This window comes from Suricata suricatta, chromosome 4 (assembly GCF_006229205.1).
Source record: "Suricata suricatta isolate VVHF042 chromosome 4, meerkat_22Aug2017_6uvM2_HiC, whole genome shotgun sequence".
Lineage (NCBI taxonomy): Eukaryota > Metazoa > Chordata > Mammalia > Carnivora > Herpestidae > Suricata > Suricata suricatta.
Genome location: NC_043703.1, coordinates 64,866,787 through 64,882,605, shown reverse-complemented (window position 1 = coordinate 64,882,605; position 15,819 = coordinate 64,866,787). Strand labels below are relative to the sequence as shown.

Sequence of the window (15,819 nt, the reverse complement as noted above, 5' to 3'; positions counted from 1 at the left end):
TTAGGATATGGAAATTAGGATATTTACTCATCAAATAACAAAGAGATAAGCTGAGATTTAAACCCATTTAAAGCCTGTGTTAAAGCCCATGTTCATTCCACTATTCCATTATGTATAAGCCAGTGTTTAGCTTGGTTTTTAATTCTAAGTTGCAGCCCATTAGTGGGTAAGCAAATCAACTATGTGGAGGATTAAATAAATTCAATTAAAAATAAACTCAAGTACAAGTATCAATATTTAATATCTATATATGCATGATATTATGGTGGGTGCTTGGAGTAAAACGACACATACAATTAACGTTTCTGCTTCCAAGGAGGTTATAGTCTAGAGGAAAAGCAGACAATGAAAAACAGCAGCAACATCTAGATATACAATGGAAACAACAATAACACACAAAAAAGGACCCTTGACCACCATGTGGATTCTGGAAGGCCTTCCTAGAATAGGTGTTTCCTATCTTGAGTCCAGAAATATAAATAAAGGATTTCAAAAAATTTAAAGGGTTGTTATTACAGACAGTGGAAAACCTCATCTACTGAAATGTCACCCTCCCTATGAAACTAGAGTAGTTCTAAATTATTCAGGTAAAAGTATGAGGCAGGGAGTCTCTGAAGTTGAGACTAACAAGCTCCTGAGGGAGCTTTTTGTGCCATGAGGACCCTGGGTTTTTACCCTAAAGTCCGCAACGAGACAGTGAAGGATTTTAAACATGGCAATGAGAAGATCCAATTTAAAATTTCTTAAACAAATCACCGAGGCCACTATGTAGCTTATGGTTTTAGGATACCCAAACTTGAGGTAAAAAGTAGAGGCAACGAGAGCCTGAACCAAGTTTAAGTTGGTAGTGGCAGGAAAGGGAAGGAGACACTTCAAAAACACACATAGAAGGTATTACGTCAGGGACTGTGAGAAGGGGCCGGTTGTGAGGAGTAAGAATGAGGGGCACCTGGCCAGGGAGGGGATGATCTAGGAACTAATCAATGTATTTGGGAATGCGCAGATGCAGGGTTTTAGGGGAGAGGAGAATGCGGATGATTTGTTCAGCTTGGTCAGAGGGATATCTGACACTTTCAAGCAGATGTAAAGGTTTGGAATTTGAGAGCCATGTTGGACATGGAGTCACCCAAGAAGAGTGAGCATGCATGTGGAGAAGAACAGCAGGCCAACGCCGAGACCCCCAGGATTCCAGCAGGGCAGTCAGACAGGATGAGAACAATAAAGAACAGTATGCTCTAGAAATCAAGGAATCTCCTCCCGTTCAACATTTTTCAAACTGATATGCCTTAGAACACGAGTATTTTGAAATATGCCCATGTGGGGGAGTGTCGCCAAATCTGTTTAGAAAACTCTGGGTTTAAACATAAAATATTACACAGTTTTTTTAAATTAATGGATAGACTTTTCTGAGCTTTTAGCACATTAATACACATGTGCTCCTCTACCACTGTAGCCTAAGCAGAGGATAAGAGTGAAGCCAAAAGGAATAGAGGGGAAGGAGGGAAGGGACAAAGGAGGGGCTGGGGGGGCAGGGAAGGTAGGACCAAATCCCAGGTACAGTGAGTAACTGGTTTGAACAGGATGAAAGATACATTTTCTGAAATGGGGGGCAAAGAGATAGTGACAAATGCAGAAGTCTTAGATGGAGGAAGGCATCAAGATAAGTGACAAATTTTTATTTTTCTCCAAAATATGAATACTTCATTTATTAAACCAGCAGGATGGAGAAATGTTCATAGTGAATTTTCTAGGAAGGAGTCATCTATCTTAACCACCTTCTCAACAAGATGTGTGACCACAAAATAAGCATTAACACCACTGTGCCACATGGTAATACCTTAGCTTTAATCTTTGATTCCTTAACCTGAAACATCTCAGATTCACATTTTCATGTGTGTTTTCAGTTTCATCTCATAACTGTCCTTCCCTCTCACATCCCAATCACCGGCCAGCCTTACTTCTCCTTGTACACACACTGCAGCTGTGTGTTCCAACTCCTCTGCTCTGCTCACAGTGCTCTTCCCCCTCACATCCATTGTCCACATCCTGCCAGCCACCACAGCACTTCAACTACCACAGCCATCGTCCTGTCCCAACTATAGCTAGAACCAAAAAGAGGCAGGTGGAAACCATCACAGTTCAGTGAATGTCTGTAACTTTTTTCTGTCCCTCTCTTGTTGGGAGGCAGTATACATAACAGTTAAACGCCCTGACTTTGAAGTCAGATAACCAGGTCAGAATCTTGTCTCTACCATTTACTTGTTGTATGACCTTCCCTAAATCACTTCACCACTTCTCATTTTCTATCTGTAAAATGGACACAATAGCCATACCTATAAATCATAAGTTTGTTGTTCTGAGGAACAAATGAGATCAATTCATGTAAAGTGCATTAACAATGCTTAGCTACCTTTTCCCCCTGTGTCATTACGGTGCCTCTATATTTCTTACCTTGACGATGTACTATAAGCTCTCGAGTAAAATTCATGTCTCATACTTTGTGCCCTCTTAGTACCCAAAAAAGTGAATAATTTGTGTTGACCACATGAATCAATGGATGGATGCAGAGTTAAGTATGCTTCTCTAAGCGTTTAATTTACAAGGAGGGAACAACTTATTAAGAAAAGTATGGCAGTTATATAATTATGCCTCTTAAAAAAATAACAGTATGCGTGTGACATAGCTAGAATGACCAATTACATTGTAACTCTTGTTGGTTTTCAGCATATCTTTTATTTATGTTTTCTCTAAAATGCAGCGCCTTTCATATTTTTAAAGAACAATTTGAAATCAATTCCAGAAAAATGTAAAGGGTGTGATCGGCCACGTACGTGGCCTTTTTACTAGGACATACAAAGGCAACAAAGACATATCTTTTTCTATATTCAATTCTATAAAGATAGGTCGCATACCATGCGACAAACACTGTTAGAGGAAGAAGGTAACACCCTTTTCTTTAAGTAGCTTATGCCAAATGGGAGGAATAGACCCTTAAACACATATATTAAATATTAAATACCTTACAAGGCTGCAGTAAACATGCACCCATGAAGGCTAGGCACTTACTCCAATCTGGGGTACAAAGACTTGGTCCTCCTGGTCCAGTAGATTTAAATCATCTCCTCTGGCTTATTCACTCATCTAGTCCAGTAGGAATTTACTCTTCTCAATCATTAAATGATATCCTCATTTCATAAAAGAGTCACTGCCCTTCCAGAAAGTGAAAAATGTATTCCATATGTTGAACTAAATGTGATATAACTAGAAACACAAATCTCATCTGGATCACCTAGCGAATTAAAAGGCAGAACCAATGAGCACAATGAACATTAAAACTATCACTGTTTCTTAGTATATTTTTGTGCTAAAAATAACTCAGTTATATTTTACTTAGTGTATATATGCTTTATAAGCTTCCCCTCCCCATTAAATTACTCATTGCCTTTGTGGAAAATGCACTAGTTTTTGTTGGCTTATTTTTAATAGAAAAGATTATCTATTCTACAAATATACTGGAAAACTTAAATGATAGGTTAAAATTAGAGCCTATCAGATTATCTCTTGGTATAGTAAAAACTATTTATTGTAAACACACTAAATAAGATGGGATGCTAGATAATATTAGTGCAGAAATAGGTGTTCTACCATGATGAACAGATATTTTTTTAAAATCCAGTCTTCAATTGCTCTTATACAGAGGGCTCCATTCTTTCTGTTTCCATTTCAGACTGTGTTGAGTTTTACCAGAGGGAGGTGTACTGAGATCTGAAAACACTGATGTGGTTCTTAAACACCTGTCTCAGTTTTACACTAATAATCTACGGAAACCAGTGTATTATGGGGATGATTGGTTATTACCCATCTCAATCTAAAAATAGATTATGTCTGGGGCACCTGGGTGGCTCAGTTGGTTAAGCATCTAAGTCTAGATTTCGGCTCAGGTCATGATCTCGCTACTGGTTCAGTAGAGCCCTTCTTAGGGCTCTGTGCTGTCAGCACAGAGTCTGCTTGGATTTCCTCTGTCCCTCTCTCTCTCTGGCCCTTCCCCACTCATGTCTCCACGTGTGCACACAGTATCTCTCTCTCAAATAAATAAACTTAAAAACATATATAAATAAAGGCAGATTATGTTCAAGAAGTCACCAAAGAGCTTAAGAAACTACTTCTTGGGCACATTGAGCTTTGTATAAAATTCAGGTTTACAGAGTGTTATAACCAGTGTGTGTGTGTGTGTGTGTGTGTGTGCGCGCGCGCGCGTGCATGGAAGGGAGGGAGAGAATAATGCTGGAAGTTAAATTCATAACTCTGGAGGTATGTATTCTATTAGTTGTTCACATCATATTTTTTGATTCAAGTATAAATACTCTATAACTATTTTCCTGCAAGAAATCTTTGAAAGCTTCAGAAGATTATTATTCTGAAAGTATATTTGGACAACTATCAATATTCTCTCTACATAAAGAAAAGAGTCACCGTCTAGAGATCTTGTTACTGTACCTTCGTTTTTCTCGGAGCATTTCAAATGCTTGGAATCCAGGGAGCGATCCTGGTTTCGAGAAACCTCAGGTCTTCTGCAGCATTTCCTCTTAGCCCCCTGCCCCCAGGCGCGAACACACGCACCTCCATTTTCTTTGTGCCTAAAGCTTTCCTAAGATTTCAAAACCAAGTCCCAGCTTTCTCATACTTTTCATGAGTTTCCTTTAAGTTGTTTTGAAATTAAAGCATGTTATTCTTTGAATTCTGTGGGGAAAATGTTTTCTTTAAATTGATATTGACATACTTAAAAGTAATAGAAGTCCAATGCAGGTAGATATTTTACATATGTTCAGTCACTCACACTAGGAGTTTTTCCTACAAATTGTGTCACATTATGGAAGAAATTGTAAAAATTACTTCCATATTAAAGTTTTATCTTAAAATTTTTCGAAATGATATATTTTCCACTAATCACAGGATTTCAGACTAGTTATATTTCTTACTTAAAGAAATACTTAAATGTCATTACTTAAATGTCAGGATTTTAAGCTTAATAATTTATAAAGATTAGTCAATGTTTATTATCCCCAAATAATTATCTTTTGCATGTTTCTAGAGGAAATTGAATATGTGATTTTAAAGGTTGAAGAAAATTTATCTAGTTAATAAAACTTATATTAAACTAAATTTAAAAAGTATTCAAGTGATACTAAAATTAATTGTTACTTAATGTAACAATTGGCCAATTGAAATTCATCAAATAATTGTAATGATGCCAATTTTCATTAAACTTCAGCTCTGTCCCTATATATTCTTTGTTGTACTTTATGTTGAAACTTGTAAAGAATCTTAGCCTTGTTAGAAAATTTAATTGCCATAATTGCCTGTTAATATCTCGTATGTTATTGACACCCCTAAAAATGACTAATTCCTGTATGTGAGAAAAAGAAAAGCAGCCCTTGACCTCTGTAAGCTTGCCAGGCCTTTATAAGGAGGCTCTGTATCATCAGGCGCTAGCTTGGAGCCCACAGCTAGGCCCTGGTGTCTTCCTGTTGGTCATAAACAATCTCACAGAGCACCAGCATAGGCAAGACCTCATGATGTTAATGTGAGGCAAAAATAATAATAATAATAATAATAATAATAACTTTATTTTGTGGAAGCATAGACAAAAGCAAGGTCACTCTGCATTCCACCTACACACCAAATATCCCCTACCCATCTGCTGGTTTATATGGTGGACTCTGCTTCTTTGCTCCGTATAGTTTTAGCCTAGATCTTGCCCTCCATCCCTCTAGATAAGATTGATAAAGACCCATAATCACAGAATTATCCTTGCTTACAGACAGAGCCAGATTCAGGGCAAAGCCGAGTTCCTTGAACCCTCCTCAGAATCAATTAACCAAAGCCCAGATCCTACAAAGTCCCTTACTAAGTTGCCCATTTCTCCCTCGCTGCGCTGAGAAGTAAAACCCAACTTCTTCAGCTACAGATGTGTTCCTGGCGGTCTTTGACAAGAGAGTATTGACACATCCATAGTCCCCAAACTGTCAATATTGAACTGGTAGTTAAGTAAGTGATGTAAAAGAACCTTGTACACTGTAAAGCTTTATTAAAAACTTGATGTATTATTAAGATTTCCAGACTTGGAATTTTGTTTTCAGTGGAGTCATCCAAACCCACAAGAATTTTTTAACATTCTACTTTTTAAATATATTTGATGAGTAGTTCCCTTTTCAAATATAAAACATATGTATTTTCTACTCTAGGTTTATCATCTCAACTGATTAAAGATGGTGTGACTCTAAGGAGAAGTTTATTCATTTAAAGTTTCTCTGCATTATACTTGGGTCATCTTTGTTCTAGTTCAGATTTTAAATTAGCATTGAAATGAATGTCAAGTAATATCCCTACCCTTTCAAAAAACAGTGATGGATCAATGTTTCTTAAACATTACCTGCCAATTCTAAAAGTAAATAACTCTTATTGTTGCTTTAGTTACCACTTTAGATGGTGGCATTTTAAACTGCTGTATTGTATGCACCAGTACAGGGGAGGAGGTTCTGACCCACCCATCTGTTTAACGGCCAACACTTGACTTCAGTGGGTGCTAAGAACATTATTGTAAGGAATCCTTTTATTGCGTAATAGTGGTTGGAAAGGATACGCCTACATTCAGTCCTGAACTCAGTATTCCAAGCAAAGTTGAGAGGTTGAATTTGTACGCAGTTATCTTCCAGGTCCGAGTCTGCAAGATCGCCATCTCTCTGGCATCCACAGATGCTGCCCTTTCTAAACTTTTTATTTGAAGCGGTATCCCAGGTTTTCAAATGGAAAATCTTCCACATGGAAGATCTGGTTTGTGATGGTGTCTTATGTAAACATTTTAATATCAGATCCCTAAAATCCAGAGGCTCCCCCAAAAGGGATTAAAACGTAATCCCCCTCCCTCTATTGCTGTAGTGGATTAACTCTGTATTCTTTCTGTGGCTGGTTTGCTCCCTGAAGGCTACAACAAAAAGACTCCGTGCTCCTTAAACATGCTATGGAATTGGAAGTTGTAATTGGAGCTTTCCAAAGGACAGGGGTAGAAATGATACACTATTAAGGCTGAATATTTCATGATGCATCTTTCTGAAAGAGGAACCAGTTCGAAGCCCTTTTATAAGCCCCTAGAAAATCTCAATTCAATAGAATGAGATTGGAATAAAAGCAGAGGCAAGCGCAGTGTCCTTCAGAAACGCGGAGAATCCAGTGGAGAGAATGTGTTCCCTGTTAAAAGTTCACCGAAACGTGTACTTAAATTCCGTAATAGGTTTCAGTAAAACAGTGTATATGGTTTTGACAATGTGTTTCATGATTTCTTTCCATTTTTCCCCAATTTAATTGTTTGAATATGTTACATTACTTTTTAAGAGAAAGAAATAGTTCGCCATTTTAAATGTTTTTGACCATTCTTCGTCTCCAAGTGCCAGAAACCTCTATTAAACCAGAAATCTCTAGCCTTCGGGGTAGAGCATGACGGCTTTTCTAAGGTTTTAGCAAGGCCCAACGCGGTCTAAGAAGACACTGTTTTCAATGTCAATCACATCACCTTCTTTCTCACCTCGCCCCAATGGAGAGTAAGCCTCCATTCAGGATTTCTCCAGAAAGGAAGTAACGAAGTACGAGAAGTACCCTCAAAGGAGCGTCCTGGTGGCTTAAGGGTTAAGGGAGCGGTTCGAACCGGCCCGAGCGTTGGGGGATTCCGAGGAGGACGCGGGAGGCAGGAGGCGCCGCGGAGCGCGCACAGACCCTCCAATAAACACAAAGGAGGGCCTGGGGAATAGAAACCCAAATCCACTTGTAATCGTACAAGAGATTCGGGCATAATTACTTGAGCAACCTAGATTAAGATTGATGAGCCTTTAAAGTGGCGCTTCAGATCGACCGCCTCGCCCTTTGGAAAGAAAAGCCCTTGTGCGGCCGAGATGGACCCCGACTCCGCTTGGCTGCGCGGCGGGAACTGGCGGCCCGGGACCCAGGCCGGGAGTCTGCGCGCCCCGGGGCTCGTGGGGGACTGAGAGCAATAAACTAAAAGAAGGGGCTTCGTGTTACTTTGACCCAGGCGGTCACGCTCCGGGGTGCAGGCTGACACTGACACACTTTGCTTCCTTCTCCGCCCGGTTAGGCGGCGGCCGAAGCCGGGGCCGGTTCCTCTCCGGGCCTCCGCGGCAGTACCCGGCCGGCTTTGTGCAGGACGGTAGCGGACTCGGGGTGTGCTCCTCCCTGGAAACGTGAACTTCTCCGCAGTCCCCGAGCCCCGCTGGCTCGGGCCTGCACGCGGTGGCCTTGGCAGTGGCAGCAGGGCCGGGGGCTCACCGCGGGGAGCCGCCTCCGAGGGGCCCGAGCCCGAGGGGCCGCAGGGGACTTGCCTTTTTATTGCCTTTATCTTACTGTTACTGTAACTCGTTTGACCTGTGCATTTCAGGGCGTCGAGGGGGCGGTGGGAGGGTGAAATGGAAGAGAACATAAGGCGCCCTTGCTACATGAGAGAGAGAGAGAGAGAGAGAAGAAAAAGAAATAAAAATTTTTGTTTCCCAACTCTATTTTCAGAACAGGATTGCAAAGAGTGCCTCCTCTTTCGGGGAGTCTTAAAGGGGCAGTTAAGTAATCCCCTTTGAATTAAAATTCTAATGCGTAATTTTAAACATGAACTCAGAGTGAGGGAATTTGAAGTAAGCACCTTAGTAGGCACACTTTTAAAAAATCTGTTACTGAAGATTAGTTTCTCTAGTTCCAAAAGTTGAGAAATAGCACTTTTGGCACACTCTTCTGAGAATCGCCTTGTTCGAGCGTCCTACAGTTTCATCACTTTTGACTGATTCTCTGTGAAAATCACTGCTACGATTTTTGTTCTTTTCTACATAAGAAATGCATTTAATATTTGTGTGTGTGTGTGTGTGTGTGTGTGTGTGTGTGTGTGTGTGCCGCACCTTAGGACGCCGATATTAATCTTCATGCAGGATGGAAACCCGTTAGTACAGTGGAATTTACAGATCTAGATCCCATACCTCTTCACATCCTCGCACCCATCCTTGGGGAGCCCTGCTGCCGAGTGGACCGGGCTCCACAGGATGGCTGGCCTTTGGCCCCGACTGCCTGGGGTCTCCCGGGAAGCCGGTGGTGCTCCACGGAGAATCGGAGCATTTGTGGGGTTTCTAGGCGAAGGCTGCAAACTCGCTTGTTTGCAGAATACTCCGTATTCTGACCTCTTGGGGCTTTATAGAATTATGTATCTCTACTCTCATTATAAGATAATGTCCAAAAGCCAAGCAGACCTTATCTCACAGGAGAGGAGCTGGCCGCAGGACACAGGCATCATTTTCTTAGTACATCTTTAAAAATACAGACCTGCGGCACCCTTCGGGAGGGAGAGGGGAGAGGGCCACAGGGATGCAGCCTGACTCTGGTGCCCTTGTCTTTCAGGCCCGGTGGTTCTTAGTACCCCAGCCCAGCTCATCGCTCCTGTGGTGGTGGCCAAGGGGACTCTCTCCATCACCACGACAGAAATCTACTTCGAGGTAGATGAGGATGATCCTGCCTTCAAGAAGATCGACACGAAAGTGAGTTAGAGCGATTCTGTAAACAGTCTTGGTGGCTTTGTGGCCGGAAGTGGTTTTCAATTTTGCTTGGTTTTAAATGACAGTGGGGGAGGGAAGCGCATTTCCATTTTTGTCATAGGACATAAAATGAATGAAATAACACATGCTCTATTTTATGGGACTGAAGAATATATTAGTGATTTTTAATCCTGTGTCACCAGAGCATGCCCATTTTAACACTTTTCTCCATGAGAGCCTTTGTCTGCACTTGGGTAGATTTGATAGTTAAGCCAATTGTTCGAAAGTCTCTTGGGGTACAGCATCTCAAGCTCTTTGGGAAGACTGGAAAGGGTTTTCTGAAATATCTTCAGATCACTTTCAATTTCCAAAATTATGAACTGCAATGTGAATTATTATTCATTAAAAGATTTAAGGAAACTGGGAGGGGGGAGGGTGGCATTTAAATATAAATTCATCTCCATTATTACATCCATTTTTCATCTCCTGAAATCAGAATGAGCTTTACATGTGAATTTAAGAGCAGGAGAAACTGATTCTCTGAGAAGCATTGATTTAAAGTGTATAGGTCATATATATAGCAATCAGACGTTTAAAGTTTGTGCTCTTCTGTGGGTGTAATGCCAGAAGATACATATTTGGACAATTTGAAATGCATAAATATTTATTTGTTCAGTATATTTTATTGTGTAGATTTTAAAACCCAATATTCAGACAGCTCTACACCCCTGCACTTTTTTTTTCAAATCAATGTGATTGTTGTTTTAACTTTTATGTTACCCTGCAGTATGTAAACTTCTTTTCTGAGGTTAAGAATTCAAGTGTCATGCAAAATACTCAAGCATCAGTATACAAAAGATCTTCCTTTGCAGGATTTATCGGAAGCAATTATTTTAGAATAGTCAAAGACAAATGCTCCCACAGATCCAGAACATTATTATTTGTATTTAATTTTTGTATAGAAATAAAGTATTATAAAACACGATTCATAGAAGGGGAACTGAAATTCTAAAATCTACCTCACCTGAATTAACTGCCTACCTTAAGGCCTGTAGGTGTTTAGCCCTCTCCGCACTTGTTGACTTTTAAAATACTTGGAAGGACAGTCAAAGGACTTCTTGTACTTCTAGCTCCCAAAGGATGGAATGTTTAAAACGAGTTGAAATGTAGCGTCTTTAATTTTTAAATAATTTAAAGTTTGTCTTTATGCTTTTATCATTAGCTTGCCCTCTATAGGAAAAAGAAAGTTTGGGTTTCTGATTAACTTACTCAGCTAATGGAACACTAACTGCATAAAATAAGATTTGACATAAAATGGTCAGAAATAATCTTTATTTTATTAGCACAGTTAGTTTTCAGATACACATTTTGAAACTTTCATTACGACTTTGCACTTTCTCTGAATTAGTATGATTTTTAACTCCACAGTCTTTGCTGTCATGACATATTTTGTCCTTATATGATCAGAAATGCTACAGAAACTAGTTCAGAAGGGCAGACTTTCAAGGGTAGATCTAAATGTGTCTGTTGTAGAAAGAAATAGTCTTATAAGTAGATCATTAGCTTCTGTAGTTTTCTCTGGTATTTTAAGGTTTTGTTTTTAATAATTCCACTAGCATACTCCTCAAAATATTGAAAATATTGAGGTGGGTTCAGTTTCCAAAATGAAACATTACATCTTTTGATAGAAAAACAATTTAAAGTGAGACACAACAACTTTTATTTTATTTCATTTATTAGCTTCTAATTAAATAAAAACCAGCAACAGAAATTAAAATCTAAGTCACAAAAGTAGTTATCCAGTGTATTTCAAGTGCATTTTCAAATATATAATTCAGATATTCAAGCGTTATTATATAAGCTGAATTCAAATTTCTTTGAATATATTTAAATAACATTTCAAGTATATTTATGGAATGTTAGAAATAGAACAAGCATTATATTTGAAACAAAATGTAAACTTTTTAAAGTTCAGACACTTTCAAAGACAGATAAAAGTACCTGGAGGAAATCTACCTTCAAATGGTATCTTTGTTAGTGGAAAATGTCTGGAAGTATCCAAAACGGCAATTTAACTTCTGTTCACCAAATCACAAAACACCAACATCCACACTTTCAAAGACAATGTGAGATCACAATATTTGTTACAAATCAAAATATACATTACACTTTCCTTCAGATGGCATATCCAAATGGTTTTTACTCACAGACAGATGCACCTAAATCACCAGGATTGCTATAATCCTTTGATAGTTGGGCAGAGTGTTCTCTGTGGTCTTGCATTACAGCCGGGTTGTTTTCCGGGTGTTACTGTGTACTTTTCAAGGGAGATATGAAATCCTTTGTAAAAGGAGTCTTCTAATACTTGTGGGTTTGGGTGGTTGCTTTTTTTTTTTTCTCTATGCGCTTTCCCTATCTGCTTTCCCTACTTTTTTTTTTCTCCCCTTGGAGGAGTGGGTGAGATGATGCCTAAACATTGTATTGTTATTCCTTTTTAAGGAAGAGATTGTTTGCACTGACAAGTGGAATATTAGATAGGAATCGAACAGGAAGTTTACACCGAAGTAGGTCTTTGAGAAGAGCAATCACATTCCGGCTCTTGATGACATTGTCCTCTAAAGTTTTTCCAAACTTTTCGGGTTGGTCAGGATCTCTCTTGCCAGCCGCCACGTTTGTTTGGCAGCGTTCTCCAGAGCGGAATGAGGTTTGCCTTGAAACAGATCTAAGTTCGGTAGGAAGTAGTGAGGACACCGCCGGCACTGCAGGCAGGAGATAAGTTGCAGCAAAATCCCGTTAAGCCGATCACCCAAGCAAGACTCGTCCCAGTCCGACTCCCGGGGATGCTTTTCACACTCGTAGGAAACCAGAGTCTTCATGTGGTAATTGTTGAGGGGCTGGCCTGGCAGTTCCAGGTGCCGATCCCGTAGGGTTTTGAGGATGGACAGGCACTTCTTCCTGCAGCCCCCCATCTGCAGTCTGTTCTCCGCCTCCGCGAACTGCAGCACCCAGGCGTCGCTCTCGGCCGAGCTCTGTTTGCCGGCCAGGGAGTGGCACTCCTTGGACAGGAGATTGAACCCTTCCGCTTTGACCTCCGCCACCCGGTTGGGCCCGGGCCAGGGGATGTGGGGCAGTGGCCAGTGGGCAGCACTCCTGGGCCAGATCCCGGTACATTTAAACGCCGGGGTGATCTGCACCACGTACCTATCTCGGATTCTCAGTTTCACTTCGCTGGTGTCCGCCACCATCTTTACCACATCCCTGTAGCTGCATTTGTCCACCGCCTGAGCCACCAGCGTCTGGAACCTGGACCGGATCTTGCGCGCCGAGAGGTAGCCGGAGGCGGTAATGAATTCCACCCAAAGGGACATGCTCCTCTTGCGCCCGTCGCTCAACTTCAGCACCGCGCAGCCGGGCAGCGAGCCGTCGTCCACAAAGTTGAACACCCCCATCTGGTTCAGGTAAAGCACCACTTCAAATTCGGTGGGGGAGATGACCTCGAGGCCCTCGTAGCGATTGTCCATCTCGTTGAGAGAGCTGATGAACCGCGGCTCCTGCACCTCCACTTCCTTAAGTACGTCGGAAACTACTTTGCAGACTTCCCGGATAGTTTTCGCGATGGCAGCTTTCCTGGCTTGGCACTTCTCGTTGTAGTATTTATTCAGATGGTAGACCAGCTTGGCCTGGGCCGCGATCATGTTGGGGCAGAGATCCGGATTGTACACCGGAGTCTCGCAGTAAGCTGTGGGATCCAATGCGGCTGCTAGAGCTGGAGCCAACTTCGGTGGAGAAACGGGCCGCAGCGCTCAGAAACGTACCAAAACGCTCTCTCCGAGGTGCTTGCAGCGGCGGATTCCTAGCCGCTGCTCTCTCCCCTTCCTTTTATCTGTGAGCCCAGACGGTCTTAAAGTGAAAGACTGTTCTCCCCCACCCCTCTCTCTCTCTCGGTCTTTCTTCCTCCTTTAAAGAATCCTTGTGTGAGAGAAATGCATGGAGAGATCACCTCCGTAAATGAAAACAAAAGTTGCGCTGAGACCCAGCAAAGCACCTCCAGTAGTCAAAATAATCAACCCTTTCCGTATTTATTTACGCCTTTCCGTAATCCTTGTGCATGCTGGACTGTTAATCAGATGGAGGAGAAGTGTGCTGAGTGTGTGTCGGGGGGTGAGTGTGCGTGTGTATGTGTCAGAAGAAGCTGCTGTTGGTTTGTCTAAGAGCCCAGATGCACTCGTGTGGAAATTATAAAGGCAGGGCCAGGCAGGCTGGCGGCCAATCGCCACTGGGCTCGTCACGACAGCCTCCTTCAGCTCCAACCCGGCTAATTAATCCCCCCTCATGGATATAGGCACACAAACTAAAGGTAGGAGGCTGCTGCCGGCAGAAAACCACCCAGGCCACCTAGACAGTTTTGGAAATCAAGAGGAATCTCTCAGCTTTGGTATTAATTGAAGCATATTGACGTTTTGAAAAGACTTGGCAAAGTGGCGCTCTTCTGTGTTGAAAACCCTGCTTGTCTTTTTTACCGCGGAAATGCAAATACAGGTGTATTAATGGTCAGCCATCAATTAGTGAACTAGAGGGGGTCTTCTAAAAAAGTCACTAACTTGCTTTTAGAATAAGATAATTAATGTCTGTTAATCCTTGGGTCTTTTCAAATGCAGGTTGAGAGTTTGCTCTTTCATGTCTATGCAAGTTGGCTTTAGATGGACTGATGCCTCTATAATTTTTTTGGATGTCCCTGTAATGTCAGAATGTTGTTGTTGTTTGAATGTTGTGCAGTGTTTTATCTCTGTTTTTTTCCCATTTGCAGTTGTTGAAAGGAATCTGAAAATTATTGTTTTGTTAGATGCTGTCTATTCCCGTTTAAGTTAGGATGGCTAAATGTTTAGTATTACTCCCCCTGTCCCTAACCTCAGCCCTCTTTGTACTTGGCAGACTTGCCAACATAATCAGGACAGTGAGTTTTGTATGCACCGGTAGAAATATTTAAAAAAATAACATCTCTGCGATCGAGAGACAATTGTAATGTGAGTTCATAGTGAGCTGTATTTTAATACGTGAAATTAAGGCAAGATCTTAGAGATGAGACCTCCTGGCGGATAACTGTTCCAAAAATTGTCAGGCTCAGGACTTCTGGATGGCTTGTTGATGTATAATTAAGGATATACCTCCTCTCCTAAGTGTCCTTAATGGTGACCTGACAGCAGACTTCTAATTTTATATGATTTCATGTGATGTGATTGAGGGAAAAATTGGTTAAGATTTTAAAAGAAGACTAATTTGCAGTCATCCAGGGTTTTAACGTTTAAATGTCACTTTGGAAAACTTTGAAAAAAAATCAACAATTCCAAATTTTGGAATCTTGATACAGAAGGGAGGAAATGGATTTATGTAGAACATGTTTTTGGTTTTGTTTTCTGGTGACACCAATTGTGTCCTTAATGTAGAGGAAAGGAAATAAATACTACTTAGGGATTATGTAGTGGTTTTAAAAGCCAGGCAGATTTTTAATGCCTACCTTTAATTTAGATGCCATCTCTTGAAAATTAGCAATATTGCCAGCCAAAACCTTGTAACTCCTGGTAACAGGTTTGTAGGCACTTTCAGCGCCACTTTCAACAAGATCATGTTCAGGGCTCCCACTTTTTACCTGAGCTTTTGAATTTTTTTTTTTTTTTTGCACAGGTACAAGCGTCACAAAGCCACCTATTATTTCCTTTCTCCATATCCAAGAGTGATAGATTCCAGATTTAGCTTAAAACAATACATTAGATTTGGGGCTCATGGCATCCTTCTACTCTATTCCCCAGGAACCTTCCATTCCCTGGGGAGCGGGGAGTGGGAACACGCCAGCAGCCCCTCCCCACTTTGCAGGCTTTGCGGGTGAATGCACTGCTACCTTTTGGCAGTTGGAAGAGGAAGATGAGAAGGCAAATCAGAACCGGAGAACCCACGGCCAAGAAGGTGAAGATGTGCCCTGGTCTCAGGGGAAAAGCCACCTCTGGCCCTCGCCCAGCGTATGTCCCCTCTCTCCCGCTGCTCCGCACTCCCAAGCCGGCCTTCTGTCCTCTCTCTGTTCCGTAGGGGTTATTTTCCCCCTGCGGGGGCGTTATTTCAAGCCTAATTCGGTGTCCTCGGGTTCCCCACGTCTGCTCCAGGCCACGGCCTCTGCCCGCGCATCCCGCAGCCCCGCGCCGCCCGGCCCACGTGCGCTCGCAGCCGGCCGCGCTTCCTCGCGTCGGCC

General features: G+C 41.7%; 2 protein-coding genes across 2 annotated transcripts in view; one reads left to right on the top strand and one right to left on the bottom strand.

The window, feature by feature from the left end:
* Nucleotides 1–15,819, top strand: part of NBEA (neurobeachin) — a 655,079-nt gene that overhangs the window by 447,845 nt on the left and 191,415 nt on the right. The window contains exons 41-42 of the mRNA XM_029938475.1: nt 9,445–9,581; nt 15,386–15,812. Of these exons, the coding sequence (XP_029794335.1) occupies nt 9,445–9,581; nt 15,386–15,812 (564 nt within the window). The remainder of the gene's footprint in view (nt 1–9,444; nt 9,582–15,385; nt 15,813–15,819) is intronic.
* On the bottom strand, nt 10,896–13,768 carry MAB21L1 (mab-21 like 1). The gene has a single exon (XM_029936861.1). The coding sequence runs from the start codon at nt 13,271–13,273 to the stop codon at nt 12,194–12,196; it is 1,080 nt and encodes a 359-aa protein (XP_029792721.1). The 5' UTR covers nt 13,274–13,768; the 3' UTR covers nt 10,896–12,193.

Bases quoted from the DNA above. Each gene is read 5' to 3' on its own strand.
- MAB21L1 (XM_029936861.1), bottom strand. From the start codon at position 13,273: ATGATCGCGGCCCAGGCCAAGCTGGTCTACCATCTGAATAAATACTAC.